The sequence below is a fragment of the Diabrotica undecimpunctata genome, chromosome 3 (genome assembly GCF_040954645.1).
Source record: "Diabrotica undecimpunctata isolate CICGRU chromosome 3, icDiaUnde3, whole genome shotgun sequence".
NCBI classification, from domain to species: domain Eukaryota; kingdom Metazoa; phylum Arthropoda; class Insecta; order Coleoptera; family Chrysomelidae; genus Diabrotica; species Diabrotica undecimpunctata.
Window position 1 is genome coordinate 34,743,313 of NC_092805.1, and position 19,221 is coordinate 34,762,533.

General features: G+C 34.9%; 1 protein-coding gene across 5 annotated transcripts in view; it reads right to left on the reverse strand.

Annotated features, from left to right (window-relative positions):
• Positions 1-1,918: 1,918 nt before the first annotated feature.
• The window catches only part of Asator (tau-tubulin kinase asator), a 163,409-nt gene continuing 146,106 nt past the window's right edge, over positions 1,919-19,221 (reverse strand). For 4 of the 5 annotated variants that reach the window (XM_072525680.1, XM_072525682.1, XM_072525683.1 and 1 more), the window contains exon 17: positions 1,919-5,799. In XM_072525680.1, coding sequence (XP_072381781.1) covers positions 5,648-5,799 — 152 coding nt within the window. In that variant the 3' untranslated portion in view covers positions 1,919-5,647. The remainder of the gene's footprint in view (positions 5,800-19,221) is intronic. The other variant, XM_072525681.1, reaches the window with a different exon arrangement.

Below are 19,221 nucleotides of genomic sequence, written 5' to 3' on the forward strand. Positions count from 1 at the left end.
TATGTATTTGATGTCACACAATAATTCACTAACCTTGTGTTCTAAGTTCTTTTAAACGTTTTTCTCCATTGCAAATAAGTGATATTGTATTCCCTGAGTTCTCATTCTCCTTCTGGGTTCAATTTCTGGATCGGGATGAGTGGGAGAAACGAGAATACGCACTAATCTATCGATGCGGGCTCATCTGGTTCCTAGAGGATGGGTCCAGAATGGACGAGCGGGCAGACGCTGAAATATATGGTACTGGGATCGGATTTGGCTCTCGGCTCCCATGCATCACTATTTCAGGCCGAGATTTTTGTGATCCTGGTCTGTGCTCAGTAGATAGTTGATAGGGCTTGCCCAGGCAGAACCATCTCTATCTTCTCTGACAGTCAAATAGCTCTAAAGGCTTTGGAAGCACCCAAAGTTAGCTCTAAGCTGATTCTTGACTGCAAGAGAGCACAGCTAGTATTGCGCTGACCAACAAGGTCAAATTGATATGCCTACTGCTGTGATTGAAGTGTCCTTCCAAAAGTCTTTTCCTTCTAAACCGTAAGAAATGCTCTCTGGTGGTCAGTATTTTTACCGGTCACTCTACACATGTCCTCTGGAAGAACCCGGCATTGACATATCAGAACTGAGCCAAATGAAGAAGTTACCACTAAAGAGACGTGACTTTCTGTGAGACCACAAAGTTTACTAAAGAATTAGACGTTCGGAACGACAGGAAGAGCTCCGATTTGGAGCCACTGCTGATTCTAGCAGACATGGGGACTCGAAATAGCCTGGATCTAATAAACGCCGAAGGCCAGGTCCTTATGAGCCTAGGCATGATAGGGGTGATAAAACGGAGGTCCAAGTGTCTGAAGGTTTCATAATTGGGCCTTTCCCCGATTTACCATGATCATGACTGGTATCTCTTGAACACCTCTCCAGCTGAATTTCGCTCCTGTCTCGACCACACCAAATATGATTCTCAAATATATTTTCAATAGTATATTTTGCATTTTAGGTTGTTTTTTGCATGTGCGGCACAAAACAGTTTTCTTTAAGGTTCAAATTTTATCTATTTCTAATATTGCCTTCTATTATGGAGGATAAATTGTTGTGATCTTGATAATGTGCTGTGATACCCAAATTATTATTGGCCTTTAGAAAAATTTTTTTCTACATTTAATTAGAGATATTTAATTTCCAAATGGTTAGTTTTCTCTAAATTATTTTATATTGGCACTTTTCTTACAAGTTTTCTGAACTTTGCGAGGTTTTTATACTCATAATGGCATTGTGACATTCTATTTTCAAGATATATATCACTTAGTATTCATCTCTATATAGTTTCAAAGTAAAGAAACATTTATTTTTCAAAATAATAAACAATTTTTAGAAAAAACTAAGAACATTTACAAAACCTGTCTTACAGAATCAAATTATCGATTCGTTTATTTTTCTGGTTCCAAAAATATTGGTGCCGTGTGCATTTCGAACTAAAGCCTTAATCTTTTTTATCATTTAAGGTTATACAAACAAGACCTAATATTGATTATGTAAAGCACCACGCAGTACCACTAGGCAGTTTAAAAGTAAATAACATGCGTCTAAATTTTTTTGATAAATATTTAATCACGCAATTAAAATATCAACGAAAATAGTCAAATCTTTAAATAATTTTAAGTACATAATTTAATACCATGACTACTAGGTTTATCAGTGGCTAAATAACATTTCCATTCCTCTGCCAGTATATTGAATCATTCACGTTTTTTCTTTTTTTGCCAATCTTCAACAAGTCTTTTTCAATAAAAACATCTAGTACAAAATATGTAATACCTTCAACCTAAAACAGTTCGTAAGACAATAATTGACAGCATAAAGAAATCAATTCATCACCTTTGATCGAGAATTGAACTTTTCCAAACGATCTGTAATCATTGTATGAATGCAATATTTGTATCTTCATGTTTATAAAAGTATAACTGAGTCTAGAACTGACGCGTAATGTACACGTAGAAAGAAAAATGTTAACTAAATGGATGGTGGAAAAGAACAAGTAGGCTTGCTAACACAAAAAATACAATCGTTTTCAGTGATAATTAACGGAAGTTTATTTTTATTTTGATGGCGTCGTTCATCATTAAAATCGCCCCCCTTCGACAGACGCATTAAACGAAAAAGTACTAAATGATTATTATTACAAAATCTAATTTATTTTCTTTAATACCTATAAAAATTTATAATTTCTACCTAAAAAATACCTATTTTTACTAATTTTAAAATTTCGTCTAATCCTACCCTGGTGTATCATTCTCGCCAATTTATAAACATGTTTGTCGAGTCAACAACGGTTTTAAAACAAAAACTAATGGTAAACGAAAAACAAAAACAATTATAAGTGTTGCACCACCGCTTGAAAACAGCGTGACTAAACTTTATAGAGAAAAATCACATTTTCACATTATTCCTCAAAAATCTTGTCAAACAAGACGTTTGTTGTCTTATCGATTCATTACTACCTTAAACTATAGTAATGCTTAGTGAGATTCAAAAAGGAGGCACCTCCTTCTAAGCTTTTTACTTTAACGCACTTGCTAGAGATATATTGTTGTTTATTTATTCGTACATGTACAAGCTAAGCATGGTATAAGGTTCAGAAGAAGCCATAATATACACAATGATCTCTTAGAACAGCAATCAACCTCATATTTTTCTAAAAATAACGAGTTAGACGTCATCAAACGCGTATTATGCAAAGATTCAGTAAGGTAATGATGTATTTGGTAACGGTAATGAAGTATACTCAAGCAAGCGTACTCTTGCAACCAGCCAACCGATCGAAAGGTCAACATTAGTTCAGTAGCGTATCTGCAAGCTGTTAATTACATCTGTGTACAGTCAAAAAAATACCTTAAGGTCTCTCCATAAATTCGGTAAAGTTTAAAAATGATTTATCTCTGAAATATCTTTGTATTGGAAAGGAGTCAAAGAACGAAGACCTTGAAAATGGATAAAACATTTCCCTCTGTCAGAGCTATCACTACTTAGTTGTTACCTTTAATACCGGTACCGATCCATGAGAAATATACAAACGAATCACACAAGCAAAAAAAGTCTTGGAATGTTTCAATCTAAGACTAACGATATAACAAAAAGCAGAAAATCCTTTAGCAAAAACAGTATGCAAATAAAAAATATTTATGTATTTCCAGACGAATCAAAAATGATATAATAAAGCAAAGTATGGGTATAGAAGGAAATATAATTCAAGATATCGAGAATGAACAACGGAGATGCTCTGGACATCTCTTGAAAAGTCCAAGAGTTGCAACCCCTAGGACCACGAAAAAGGGGAAGACTCAGATTAGAACAGCAACATAGAGTAAAAAGGTCTATGAGCGAAAGAAATTTAACAGCGAATAATTGCGAACATAGAGATGGCGTTTAGACATGAAACAATGCCGAAACAAGTTTTAAATTGACAATATATACATATAGATACCTTGATAACCAAGGCTACTACATTGAAAAGTAGCCTGAGATAGTGTGACTGTGCAAATAAAATTTAGTGTTCAAGTAATTCAAGTAAATTAATATATTGCAGCAGTTGATCACATCTGTTAGCACAGTCGGTCATCATATTACAAATAGTTTGCATCTATTTGCCTTGGTGGATATAATTATCTTTGTAATACCTTGCAAAATTACGCACGTAATATTTTTTAGGTCATAAGTACCATCTTTAGGATGACCTAAATATGTCCTATGGTTATAGATCTTGTTTGGTATCTCACTCATTTTCAAAGACTCGTTCAAAAATCATTTATACGTTGTAATATAACCAACCATTTTCATCAATAGCCTTTTCATTTTCCCTTATATCCCATATACGGTAAATCAGCAAAATTTACAAATTTAGCTTCGTAAAAGTCAATTCGAATTCTATTCAGTTACAATTTGCGACAGTACGAAATAACAAAAAAATTTAAAATTTTTGCAAGACGCAAGTACTACCAACTGAAAAACCCAGGCACAAAACATAATAATATGGTCCAGGAAAGAGAAGGTCGAGATCTTCTAAAGGTTATAGTACTATTGAAGATGAAAACTGAAACTTTTGAATGTAAAGTTCCCCTTTAAAAATGATTGATACATGTCGAAAGTTTCTTGAAAGACCTAAAAACAAGCTCCAAGATTTTTAAAATCGTTGCCTTCGTCATATCATTAGGTGACCGGACACGATGAGAACTACTGAGTTCTTGCGGAGTTCAGACATACATAAGAATCACTTAAGATAATCTTTCGACAAAAATCCTCAGAGAAAAACATCCGGAGTCGATCACCAACTACTAAGTCCAGGTTGGCCTAAAACCCTGAAATACTTCGGACTGCTCTGAAATACTCCCAACCCATGAACATGGTGTTTCCAGGGTTCTTCAAAACATCCAAGCTTTTTAAGCTCCTCCAGAGGCCCCTGCCAGTTCTTGTTATATCCCTACGTTCAACCGAGATAAACATTGACGATTTGGCAACCTAGATTGTGTTTTCACTTTGTATATAGTTCAGCATGTTTGACGATTACTAAAATCACGTATTTTTTGCATATCTTGAGGTTTTGAGAATATAGTCTTAATGCAACTTAAATAGATCATTCTGTATATTCTCTTATATAAATTGGAAGGTTTTTAAGTGACTATAACTACGTCTAAAATGTGTCTTTTATTTAAAGAAAATTTAATTACTTTTGAATGAATTATTTCCAAAATAAAAACGAAAAATATCAATAATTATATGTTATAAAAGTAGATTCTAACCATTTTAACTCAAAAACTCGGAAATTCATTCAATTATAAGGTATTATTAGGTTAGGTAAAATCATAGATACGAGATAGACTGATCGTTGCAATACCAACCCGTTCCTTCAGTGCAACAGAGAAAACGTACACAAAGCAGTCCCTTTTTCCATTTCTAATTTGCCAGCTTTATCGACCACGTGATCTAAATGACCAATGAGAAGGTCACGTGGTCAATAAACCCGGCCCATTAGAAAGAGATACAGGGACTGCTTTGCGTTAGTTTCCTCTGTCGCACTAGGGGAACAGAGGAGCAGTTAGTCTATCTGCTATTATATGTCTATGAGTAAAATAATAAATTTTAACGTCATGAAATCCTTTTATAGAAAATATTAAAAAATTATTAAAATATCAAAATTTTAGGTTAGGTTTTTATCATTCCACTGAAATTTACCTTTGCTTACAATTTTAATTAATAAATCAGTATGTTACTTATTTGTACATTTTATATCATGTATGGTATTTTTCGCTTTTACTTTTGATCTGAACCCTCATAAGAAAATATCGCTACTACTAATAAATAACTAAGAAAATTAAAACTAAAAAACTTAGAAGGAATGTGTCACTACCTATACGATTTCTGCGTTGTTTTAATTATAATCTCTAGTTGTTTCATTAATTTTTTTTATTTTTTGAAGAACTTTTTCAATAAAACAAGCCGGGACCATCCCGAATCACAATTAAATAATTAAAAAATTATGTCCAGTGCCTCGCACCCTTTACAACAAAAGTGAGGTTATGTGACGGGTCTGAATCGACGGCAACGCACCTGCGACTCCGACGGCGGATCACCTTGGGGCGGCGGCGGTGGCGGTCCCTCAGACGACTCTGGCGAACTCTCCGGAGCGTCTATGAGGCACGTCGAGATGCCTCGTACCCGTAGACCTGAAATTACACAAAAACCATGTCACAGTTCGATCTCGCATCCATCGCAATGTTCGTACTAGGTTCGTTAGGGAAGGCGAAATACCTAAAAGGGGTGTGGATTAATATCTAAGCAGCAATATACATATACGTCCTTTTTTAACGATTAAATATAATGCAGAAACAAAATTCTGTTTGATAATTCTACAAGAAAAAATTGGAAATAAATTTTGTATGTTTATTTAAAATTTATTTTACGGCAATCGGTTATTAAAATTTTCTAATAATCTTGTTTTCATGGAAGACGAAAAAATTTATGGTAACACTGAGATGCACACTAAAAGAAGTTTATAAACAGTAGGCGTATTTGTTGTTAATAATAATTATATAAAATATAGATTAGGTACTTTGATAAAAAAAGACTATTATAGATCAATACTAGTATTAGCATTTATAACCATCCCTAAAAAACAAGCAGCAAAAGAGTGCTCTGATTATCGAACACTGAGCCTTATGAGTCATACTTTAAAAGTACTGCTGAAAGTAATACATAAGAGAATATACGAAAGGCTAGAGGAGGATATTATCGAGACGCAATTCGGGTTCCGAAATGGAATGGGTACTCGAGAAGGACTATTTGCCATTAACATATTGATTCAGCGATGTCGGGATGTAAACGTTGATCTACACTCGTGCTTTGTTGACTAGAAAAAAGCTTTCGATAAAGTAAGACATGAAAAACTAATATCAATACTTGTGTGCCATAGTTCAAATTGATGGGCAACTCTCAGAAGAAATGAAGATCTGTAGAGGAGTTAGACAGGGATGTGTTTTATCGCCACTTTTGTTTAACTTATATTCTGAAGAAATTTTCCAAAACACGCTCAATAATATCAAAGCGGGAGTTACCGTTAACGGAAAATTAATTAACAACTTACGATATGCAGACGACACTGTGATCATAGCAACGAGTACAGAAAATCTACAATATCTTATCGAAAGCTTAAGTATGAATAGTGCTGAGATGGGAATTACTATAAACGCTAAAAAAACGAAGTACATGCTAATTACAAAAAGACCACAAAATATACATCACCTATTGACAATCAATGGTAACGTGATAGAACAAGTAGAAAAATATCAGTACTTGGGAACTTTGATCAATGAAACCAATGATCATACTGCAGAAATAAACAGGCGAATAGAGATTGCCAGATCAGCATTTATACGAATGAAGCCACTCATAACGTGCAAAAATCTAAATTTAGAGATCAGACTACGTACCATTCGCCGTTATATATTTTCAATATTATTATATGGAGCTGAGACTTGGACATTAAAAAAATGGAATTTAAAAAGAATCGAGACTTTCGAACTCTGGTTATACCGCAGAGTATTAAAAATATCATGGACTGATAGAATTACAAATAAAGAAGTACTGGAGAGGGTTGGTAAAGAAACAGAACTAATCACCACTATACAAACCAGAAAACTGGAATACCTAGGCCATGTGATGAGAGGACCAAAATATGAAATTTTGAGACTCATCATACAGGGAAAGATTCAAGGAAGAAGATCTGTTGGCCGAAGGCAGAACTCATGGTTGAAGAATCTACGTGATTGGTATCAATGCAGATCGATTGATTTGTTTAGAGCAGCAAGTGCAAAAATAAAAATATCCATTATGATTGCCAACCTCCGTAGAAAGACGGCACTCTAAGAAGAAGACTAGTATTAGGTTTAGGAAAAGATTACACCCGAAACGATGACTAATAAATAAAAATTGTGATTGGCGAATGAATTTAGTGTCCGCAGTTATATATAATACCAAACAAACAATAATAAATATATTTACATTATAATCATAATATCCAGTTATCCGCAATATATAATCCAGTTGTGTGCAGCAAGTACATATATGGCTTTCATTTTCAATTATAACTTCAACGTAAAAATCGGAAATCTGCAATAGTTCTTATCAACCCCAATTAACCACAGTAGCCTCGAAATATCCATTGAGATAGCATTGGGTTCATAAACGCAGCAACTTCTCGTAACATGTTCATTAATTCAAAAATTCATAAAGGAATATGGAGATATCAGGATGGGGTCACAGTGAACATAATATATCAAATTCACTTCAGAAATCAATCAGAATTAAAATGTGGGTAGCAGACGAGGAATCAATGCAAACTCGGATCACTAACTGGTATAAAGTAAAATAAGAGTTATAAAGGGGATCAAAGAATGAAAAATATGAAATATGAAACTGAAAACAGAACAGCGAAATATACAGAATATACAGCATGGGCCATGTGGAACTGTACATACTCCTACCTCGTATGGAGACCTCTGTAGGAATATCAAATGCTCGTTAAAAACTGTTTGCTGCCATAGTTTAATATTATACTGAACGAGTTAAGAAGTCAGTTTGACAGTCTTTTGTTCATAACTTTTGAACAGTACTTTCGATGTGCCTGATCACTTTAAAAAACGGTATAAAAAGTCGCCGGTTTTAAAAATCAGTTCGTTTTGTTCGTATAAAAAAAATCTCCCTGTATATGGTGTTTGAAAACTCTAATAAGGCTCTTACAAAGTCCACAAATAGGATAAAATTTTTGTATGTGACATATATTTAACTATAAATTAAAAAATAGGTCAAACTGGTAACAGGTGAATGTTCTCAAAAAACTTGATAGTGTGTAAAATTATTTATTAAAATCAGCTGAGTACTTTTCGCATGTAACATGTCATCTTCAGAGCTTCCTATAAGGAACGTCTTATCCCATTGCCAACTTCATTATGGTCGGTTAGTTCTTCTTTTACTTTTATTGTGTTGTTTTGGTAGATACCTTAGATCGTTTTGATTACTCTAGAGGTATCTTTCTTGTGTACAATAAGTGGATAAAGTCATTTAATTTGACCCATTCAAACGCCTTCTTAAGGTCCACGAAACAGAGATATGCAGGTTTGTTGTATTCTAATGATTTCTCTTGCACTTGCCTCATTATAAATATACCAGTCGGTGTATGATCTTCACAAACTAAAACCTTGTTGTTCTTCTGCTAGTGTTATAATTCCATTCAGTATATTTGTTACCACTTTGGTTGTTAATTTTAGTGTTGTGTCCGATTTGCCTCCCTTTTTAAAGATAGGTATTAGGATGCTTGATCTCCATTCTTGAGGAATTCTGTTTTGTTCTATTATTTTTTGGATTAGTTTTAATAGTTGTTTGGTCAGGGAGTTCGTTCGGTATTCTGTTCTCTCTTGGTGATTTTCTATTTTTTAATTTCCTTAATGCTTCCTTTACCTCTTCCTTCTCAATTTCTTCGTTTGTTGTCACCTCTGATGTTGGTGGTTTATTATTGTCACATTTAACAAATAGGTATCTATAATAGGGTAAGTAGTCTACCCATGTTTCCTTCTGAATGTGTTTCGCTTTTATTAGTTCGTTCATCTCTTTTTGTGTCCTCTCATCATCCTCCATATTTCTTTTTGTGTTCCGTAGAAGTCATGTTCCATCTGGTTTGAAAAGCTCTGTGAGTGTTCCCTTTTTATTTGTCTAACTAAAGTATCTCTTTCATTTCTGATTAATTTATAGTGGTTATATGCCTGTTTGTTTGTTGTGTTCTGTATTGTAAAAGGGCTTTCTTATTTTCTTCACATTTTATCTTCACTTCCTCTCTAAACCATGGTGTTGTCTTTTTTCTTGTTAATTATGGTGTTAATTATGTTATTTTTGAGTTTTTCCCAGCTTTCCTCGATGTTATCGTCTAATATTTCATTCCCAGTGATCTTCTCTGATAGTCTTTTTCTGTATAAGTATTTAGTGGATTCCGTATTTAGTTGTTCGACTTTGATTTTTGTTTGTGTTGGTGCCGCTCTCTTGGGTGTGAAGTACTTCAGGATGATTCTTATTACTTACGTCTTTTAAGTTACTAATACCTCATGGAAGATTGATTTTCGACAAAAAAACACATTTAGAAGGCCAATGCCTCTGTTATACGGGTGAAAACTCTTTTAAAATTGTAAAAATCAAATTTAAAAAGTGCTTGGTATACCAATGGCTGACTCGTTGAAACGAGGAAAATCAGCTGTGCCAAAAATGTCTGGAGGGCGGAAGTAAATTCAATGCGAGCTCTATATTACATATTAAACTGAAAATGACTAAGTTGTCATGTGTAGGTTAAATTGTGAACTTAATTTTAAAGTGAAATTTAAATATACAAACTATCAAAAAATCAATCAACTATTAAAGTTTGACCCAATATAGGAAAAATTAAAAGAAAACAAAAACAAGAAGTATGTCTCATTTGTTAATTCAAATTTCAGTAACAACTGTATATTATCAACAGTGATGATCCAATAACAAATTTTTGTTTTTGTTTTCAATTAATTTCTTTAACTTTAATGCAAAAACTATCCGGCAATTAAGTTGAAGAAAACAGTTTATAAAGTACTGCCAAATATATAAACAACATATGACAATAATATATAAAACAAATGAACAAATAGTTGGAAGATGACAATGCGGTTTCTACAGGCAGGCTACTATAAGGATATGCCTACTCATGTATTTTGTTTAATATAACATTAGAGAGAATAATCAGAGAGTCAGAAGTCAATGGAAGAGATAAGAAATGTACAAATTTATACAGTTGCAGATGATGTCGATTGCAAAAAGCTAGACGCACAGCATTTACATAAAAGTATTTAATTTGATAGAAAGATCGACACAAAATAGTGGCCTGATAATTAATAAAATGAAAACCAAATGAATGAATGGTGACAAATCAACTGGATTAAAAATATTTGCAGCGATAACTATAGAAGATTATAACATTGAAAGCGTGAAAAAAATGCGTAGGTATCTAGGCTCATTAGTCACCGCAGACAATGTCAGGCAAGATATTAACAGAAGGATACAAATTGCAAACAGGAAATATAACAAACTAATTAACATATAAGACCTGTTAACATTAAGAGAAAAACCAGATGTCAATTATACAAAACCTTGATAAGACCAATCCTTGTATAGTCGAATATCTGAGCTTAGGAATATTTTTAGAGTCATTATCGGAAACATACAACATTAAAATTCCTACCACTCATTATCAATAGCTGAAATAAACTTACTGTTAGAGACTTCTCTAATTGAAAAAAAAAAAAGAATAGTCATGAATAATGGGTCATTAATTTTGAATAAAAGGTTCAATTTGTAAAGACTAATTTACAAATCATGAGTAATGGGACTGTACATTCAGTAATTTTTATTAAAAACTTTCCATTTGTAAATACTATTTTTACTACTTTAAAAACTACCAAAAAACATTTTAAAAATAAATAATAAACATTTGTTTTAATGGACTATCTAAGCTCTGACGTCACAACGGGCGGGGGTTTTTAAAAACCTTTCCAACTTGTGTGTATTTGTCCAATAAGAAGTTGGAAATATTGGTTTTTTTTAATTGTTTGAAGATTAAATAAGGACTTTTGGTTATAGACATTCATCTAAAATCCTTCAAGAATTCAACGATAGCTATATCAAAAACCTATTTTATAGTGTATTAGAAGGTCCGAGAACATTTAAGAATAGAAAGCGACCGGATGAAGGCGTGATATGACATACGAGACAACTGCAAGGGAGAAATCTTAGTTTGGTTATATAAGGCAGCCAATACGTTATAACAGAGAGTGTCCCAAGCTACTAACGATGTTGTATACCATATCAGATCGACAGTAAAGATTGTACATTTGCATTGGAAGATCCTGTATCGAGAAGACAGAGGATTGAGAGGGACGCCAGTTTAAAGGAGAGGGCAATGTAACAATTGCCTCGAACTAACGTAAACCGTGACATTCCAAGACATGTGTTGAATATTTGATATCGCTGTGACAGCGGTAACTGGAACGATGAAATGACCACATACTCTAAGAAGAGTAAGAAGATTCTAGAATCTTTTTGAAATCACGAGAATATTCCAGACTAAATGATGGCTACATAAAGAACCCGGCGAAACATTAGTGAAATGTTATTTGAAGGTTACATTGACCTTTTTGGTCTTGGTAAAAATTCAGTCGTATTTAAATTTTAGCTGCATATATGTTTTGATTTCGAATTCCAGTGTTTTTGAACAAACCCCACCCAACACCATATTAGCCTCAAGGAAATTAAAGAGCATATACTAAGAAGAGAAAAACTGGAGGAAAGGAAAAACCACGTGACACTGAAATATGACTCGATTTCTGCATTTATTAAGTATCCTCAATATGGTAAAATATTGATTTAATTGAGTTTTCTACATTCACAAAAATACCATATTTTATAAATTAGCAGAAAGTCTCTACTTGTGTTACTGTTTACAAAGCACACAGTAAGAACTGGCGCCTTCATGGCAACAACGTGTAAATATCAGGGCAGGGGCCATATGACAGCGTGACATTTTAATTCTGCAAATACTGTAAAGCCATTGGGATATAAAAATGAATAAATATTAGAAATAATCTCTTTTTCCAAGAACCTGTAATTGTCTTTAATCGTATTTAAAATATTTCATTATCACCATCGTAAATCAACATTTTTTTATTTACTAGAAGTATTATGAATAGGCTAATCACGTTACTTGTTTTTTGACGTATATATTATATGTTCGTTAATTTTTTTGTACTGTTTTTTTAGATTTAAATGGATACGTTTACGATAATAATCAATTAGTACCTTACAAAGAAACTATATTTTTAGCAACTGTGAAAAAATGTATAATGAAAAAACCAAATAATAGTATATAGAAAAACCGAGATAATATATAAATTTCTTCTTCGGTTAACTCATTATGATGGAAAAATCTTTATTTGACACTGGCGGCGACTTACAATAATTCAAAAACTGATAGATTGACCTAGAAGCGTCACTAGCTGGTATAGTAGAAGTAATTTAATTTGGCCTCCTCCTCCTTATTCCTTGAGCCCTTGTCAGAGCGTGGTGACACTCTAAATATTATTGGCTTGCTGTCTCTATTGGCTGCGTTCCTGTGCCATATGGACAGTTTCATGTAGGGATTTTACCACCAGAGTTCATTTGGTCTGCCCATCGTGTTGGAGATCTTCCCCTTGGTCTTCGGCCATCTACCTTTCCTTCTACTACCAATAGTTCCATAGTCCCCGTTCTTCTAGCTATGTAGCCGAAGTAAATTAGGTATGCTCGTTTTACTTTTTTTAATAGCCTGTTTTTTATATCATGCTCTTCCAGAATTGACAGGTTGGTTCTATTTTCTGTCCAGGACACGTGTAGAATTCTTCTTAAGACCCACATTTCGAAGGCTTCGATCTTATTCCTATCGATTTTTTTGAGTGTGCATGTTTCAGCTGCATATGTCATCATCATCTTTGGCTCGACAATCCTCTGTGGATCTTGGCCTGCTCTAAGATTCGTCTCCATTCTGTTCGGTTTCTGGCAACATGTTGCCATCTTCTGATTTTTAATATCCGTAAGTCGGTTTCAACTCCATCTAACCACCTAATTCGCGGTCGGCCTTTGCTTCTTCTTCCTACAGGTGTTCCTGTGGTTAGCTTTTTAGCAATCGTATTTTCTGGCATTCGTATTATGTGTCCAGCCCATCTAAGTCGCTGTGTTTTAATGAACGTTATGACATCTGGCTCATCAAAGAGCTGATACAATTCAAAATTATATCTTCTGCGCCACTGCCCTTGGTCGTTTATAGCTCCACATATTTTGCGGAGTATTTTACGCTCAAATATTCCCAAAAGTCTTTTATCTTTCTGAGTTAGAGTCCATGTTTCTGCTCCATATGTGAGGACCGGCCTCAGCAATGTTTTGTATATAATAATTTTAGTTCTTCTTTGAATGTTTCTTGAGTGGAAATGCTTTTGGAGTCCATAGTATGCCCTATTTGTAAGATTTATTCGTCTTTTGATTTCTTCGCTTGTTTTATTGGTAGCAGTCAATAGCGACCCAAGGTATGTGAAGTTGTCAACACGTCCAAATGTATGACTTCCAAAGATTGTTTCTCGTTCCTCATTTGCTATCGGATCCTTTGTAACCAACATGTACTTGGTTTTGTCTTCGTTGATGACTAGACCGACCTGTTTCGCCGCTGTTTCCAATTCTAGGAGATATTGCTCAGCATCTCGCTTGCTACGCCCTATTATGTCAATGTCATCAGCATATGCTAAGACTTGTATCGATCTATTGTAAATAGTACCGCCGTCCCTAATTCGTGTATCTCGGACTGCCTTTTCTAAGGCAATATTAAATAGGAGGCAAGCCAGAGCATCCCCTTGTCTGAGTCCATCGTTTATCTCAAAGGATCTAGAATTCTCTCCTTGTATTCTAACAGTGGCTTCTAAGTTAGACATTGTCATTCTCGTTAGTCGGATAAGTTTCTTTGGTATACCAAACTCATGCATTGATTGGTATAGCACTGTTCTCTTGACACTGTCGTATGCGGCCTTGAAGTCGACGAATAGGTGATGGGTTTCAATATTGAATTCTAATGTTTTCTCGAGAATCTGTCTTATTGAATGAATCTGGTCAATTGTTGATTTTTCTGGAGTGAATCCAGCTTGATATTTACCAACTATGCCCACTGTGTAAACTTGCAGCCTTTCGTAGAGAATATTTGCTAGTATTTTGTAAGCAGTTGTTAACAGGGTTATACCTCTATAGTTGTCACACTGGAGCTGGTCACCTTTTTTATGTAACGGGCATATCACGCCTTGAGACCATTCATAAGGCATGGTCTCATTATGCCAAACAAGAAGTAAAAGCTTATGCAGTGTCTGTAGTAGGGCATCACCACCATTCTTCTAGAGCTCACTGCAAATTTGATCAATTCCTGGTGATTCATTATTTTTAAGCTTTTTAATGGCTTGGGCAACGTTTTCGATGGTAGGTGGTCTTTCGTTTGGGTTAAAAGGATTCCAATCATTTCGATTTGCTAACGTGTTATCTGCTTCTTCGATATGGTGGCCATTAAATTTTGCATCGAAAAATTCAACCCATCTGTTTGGGATTGAGGCCGTATCATTTAGTATGTTTTCTTGTACATCCTTACAGCTCCTTATTCTTGGCTTAAACTCTTTGCGCATTTTGTTTAGATTACAGCTGCATATGTAGCAATGGGAAAAATAAGGACATTGACCAACCCGAGCTTAGTATTCCTTGTTATTGTTCGGTCTTTCCATATTTTAATCAGTTTGGCTGTTGCGGTTCGGGCCATTGCTAGTCTACGCTTGATTTCTGAGGAGCAATCGTCATTGTTGGTTATCAAGGAGCCCAAGTATACAAATCTGTCTACCACTTCGAAATTCACCACTTGGTGTATGTGCGGTAGATTATGATTTGCTCTGTCTACGATCATTATTTTTGTTTTTCCGGTGTTGATCTGAAATCCGAATTCTTTGCTTATCCAGCTATGTTATTTGATCTATGTTACTGATTTTAATCGGTAACATAGGCAAATATTTTATTTATAAATTTAAGACATCTAAAACGCTTCTCGAAAAGTTCAAAAAACTTAGTTTATTACAGGACAATTCTTCTTCTTTTAGCTGGTGATATCTTATTCCCCCTGGGAGGCGCCGGTGATAAGTTTTCTTAACTCTTTATCTATTGTTTCCACCCCTTTCAGTCCCTAATCAATTATTTCATTTCTCTCAAGGTTTTTTCTGCTTTCCTGCCTATTTTAATTTCCTGCCTATTTTAAGTATTTGTTGGGAACATGGTTTCCTTGGTCTTATTCCTTTCTTTCTGTTTCTTGTTCTTACTTCGTATATCCTTTTGACCAGTCTACTCTCTTCCAATCTGTAAATTTGTGCGTACCAAATTAGCTGCTTATTCTGCGTAGTATTTATTATGGGTTGCTGTTCTAATTCAGTTCTTATTTCTCTGAGGTACTTTATTTCTGTTGCTTTTATCTTACTGTCAGGCTTAGGTTGTCTTAACTATGTTTCACTTACGTTTAGTATTACTGGTTTGGCGATACCTTCCACATGTAATTTAGTATTTCTCCCTATCTAGTTTTTCCTTGGTAAAGTTTTGCTTGTGACATAATATATTTGGTTCGCTTCCTTTGTTCTATATGCTATCTCAACAGCGCTCATTGTCGCTTGGATTGTTGTGTTCTTGGGTTGGGTGTGTGCGTATGAGTCCTGTGTTAGGTGGCTTTTGTCACCTCTTTAGGACGTGGTGTGATTCTTTGGGTGATGGTACTAGATGTGTCGTTGGTCACTGATATTGGGTGGTAGTTGTTTCGGTGTCTTGAGCAGGAGGTCGTCTTATGAGGGTGTTTATAGCAGAAAGGGTATTTCTGAAAACGGTTATTTTCAGAAATTAATATTTTTTAATTTTTATGAGTGTGACTGAATTAAATATATTAATGGATATTAAGAGTTATTTCGCGTTGAGGGCAGCTGTGGCTGTATTCTCCTGATAGACAGGTATAATTGCAATGGGATCGGGAAAGCACAGAAAACCGATTCCTCACTGTCCGTGCGCAAAGCTCTAGAAGTTCCCTATTGATCTATTTAATCGGTAAAAAGGGGAAGTTGCCTCCAGGATGTTGCTGTATTTTTCTGCCGTTGCTGGAAGAGGTCAGCAATTTTGTACGGAGGAAGGGTGGTTTGTGTTTAGGGTGTCTGATGAATACATTGCCAAAAGATAAGCAGGTAGTTTTAGCCTTGTACTCAATCAAGGGCCCGATATATGTTTTGTACGTGTGAAGCAGTGTACGTGTATGCGTCCGTCCGAATTTTCCACATCCAGCGTTGAGCAGGCGACTCCTCTAGCCCTGTTACGGGTTTTAATCAGATCTTGTTTCCAGTTTAGTGTTTTAGTAAACACCACACCTAGGTACTCAATCTGATCTCGAAGTTGGAGTCGGTCCCCCATAGCCTCAGGTCAATTCTATCTTCAATATTGTGTATAACGTGGCAGCTAAGGTTGGGGTGTCTGAAGAGTATGCGTTGGGTTTTAATAGGATTTGACATTACTTTCCACGTCCCGCACAACCGATCGACATGGATTAGGTGATTTTGAGCGAAGCTGGTGAGGACATCTGCATCTCGAGATGTTGTTACGAGAGCAGTGTGATCTGTGTATTCGTATTTGTATTTCGTGGCTTAAAAAAGTCATTGTTGTAAATTGTGTAAAGTATGGGTGCCAAGAGGGAACCTTGTGGCACTGCTGTTGTAGGGGTGAAGGGTGTTGCCAATTGACCATTGACCTTTACCGTGTTTTTGCGTTCAGAGACATACGAGTGGAGTAATCTGACAAACGAGGTGGGAAGGCCGGTGTTTAGTAGTTTCTTCATTAGTCCGTTATCTCAATATCCATTTTTCTATCATCTGTCTTTTGCAGTAGATTTTATTATTTTCGTTTTCTACTGTTATTTGTTTGTTTATTATCAATATTTTGGTTTTTTCTTTATTCATTTCCATCTTCATTTTTTCGATCCATATCTTTAGAATTCTCTGTAGTTTCTCTGCTGTATTTGCCATCAGTATGATATCGTCCGCGTATAAAGGCCCCTCTATTATAATGGGCACCAAATTTCTGTATCCCGCATTGGTTTAAACTAATTTAGTTTTTTTCTTCATGTTCTTTTATCCTATCTAATGCCATGTTGAGGAGTAGAGAACTAAGGCTATCTCCTTGTTTTGTTTTTTTTTCATATGAAATTCATTCGATTTTTCTTCATTCATTTGTATCTTTATACGTCTGTATATGTATGTCCTCTAAATGTTTTATAGATCCTCTTGATTATTTGTATTGTGTGCCTCGGTTCTTGCAGTTGCTCTAGACAATTCCATATAGTCTCTCTTAAAAAAATATTATCTGTTGTTCGTCTACCTTTTCTGAAAGGTGCTTGTTCCTCTTCCAATCTGTTGTACACTATATTTCGCAGTTTATTATTTATAATTCTGATATATAATTAAAAAACATCAGATGACAGGTAAATAGCTCTATAATTTTTGCATTCGGTTTTAACACCTTTTTATATGGATCGGAAGAAACAGATTTACTTCACACCCTTTTAGTATCGTATTTTATGCCATGGTTCTTGCAGGATATTTAGTAACCATTTCTTTTCTATTGGCCCAATATACTGTACTAACTCCGGGTCAATATTGTCACTTCCACTAGCTTTTTTTATTGCTTCTTCCAATGCTTCCGTACTAATTGGTTCAGATACTTCCTAGCCGTCATACACATCTTCCCTATTTTTCCGTCATACTCCTCAGTTCAAATTTTTGTGTCTAATGTTTATGTAAAATTTTAGTATATCTTTTGTTTTATTTTTAGATTATTAGAGTCGTGTTTTAGCGCTAAAACTTGTTTTCCTTTCTTACCTCTTAGTATTTTGATTTTGTTCCATTATTTTCCCTACAACCCAAGTTTAATTCTTTTTCGAATTGTCTTTAACTTCCCGTCTTTGCCTTCCTCATCAATTTTTTTCACTTTGTCTCTGATTTCATGGTATTTTCTTTTGTCCTTCTCGTTTTCTGTTCATATAGTCTTTCCATGATTCTTTCTTCTTTTTAACTTGTGTTTTTATTTTCTTGTTCCACCATTTTATCCTATTTCCCCCTTTTCTCAATATAATCATTCCTAGTACTTCCTTTGCCGTTACCAATAACATTTTTTTAAATTCCGCCCATCTATCTCCTAGGTTACATTCCTTTTCCGGTTCTTGAAATATTATAAATTCTTGTGTCACCTTAGCTTGGTATACTAGCTATACTTAGCTATACGTAATTGTTTCTAATGTCTAGTCATTTACAGTATTACAGATTTCCTCAAGCTCTTCCAGCACTCTACTCCTAGACTATTGCCAATTCTTTATCCCTTAACTTCCACCACTTTCTGGTATCCTAGGTGCTTTCCTTTCCGCCTCACCTTTATCTCCATATCCACTATCACCGGTCGATGTTGACCAGCTACACACTCATCCTTTATCACCTTCCAGTTGGTAACCTCTTTTAGGTGACTTCTACACAGCACAAAATCTATCTGACTTTCCCTTCCCCCTCTACTACAGGTAACTCACTCTTCTTCAGTCTTCATAAAGAAAAATAGGATAAGGCTCTTAACACTATGTAATAAAAATCCTCCCCCGAAAATTCCTATACCAATTAAAATCAACCGACAGATACGACAGGTTTTAAATATCGCAGATAATCGAGGAATATCGAAAGTGACGGAAACGATCGGATTGTCTTTGATAATGACTGTCGCAGTGCAGACGTCATTATCAAAAAAGGAAGAAATAATTCCAGACCACGGCCTATAAATCCCGAATAGAATGTACGATCTATTGTGTGTTGCAGTTCTTGGATGTTATTACCTAATATTGTGTCATCAATATATCATTATATTATTCCGATAAGTTGTTTTTCAATGCTTTGGTAAAAAGTTTTTTCGCGTAAGTTGACTTACCCATTTTTGTAGTTATATTATTGGACGTTATGTGTGACGTCTGATAACCATACAAGTTTTCGATGTCACCAA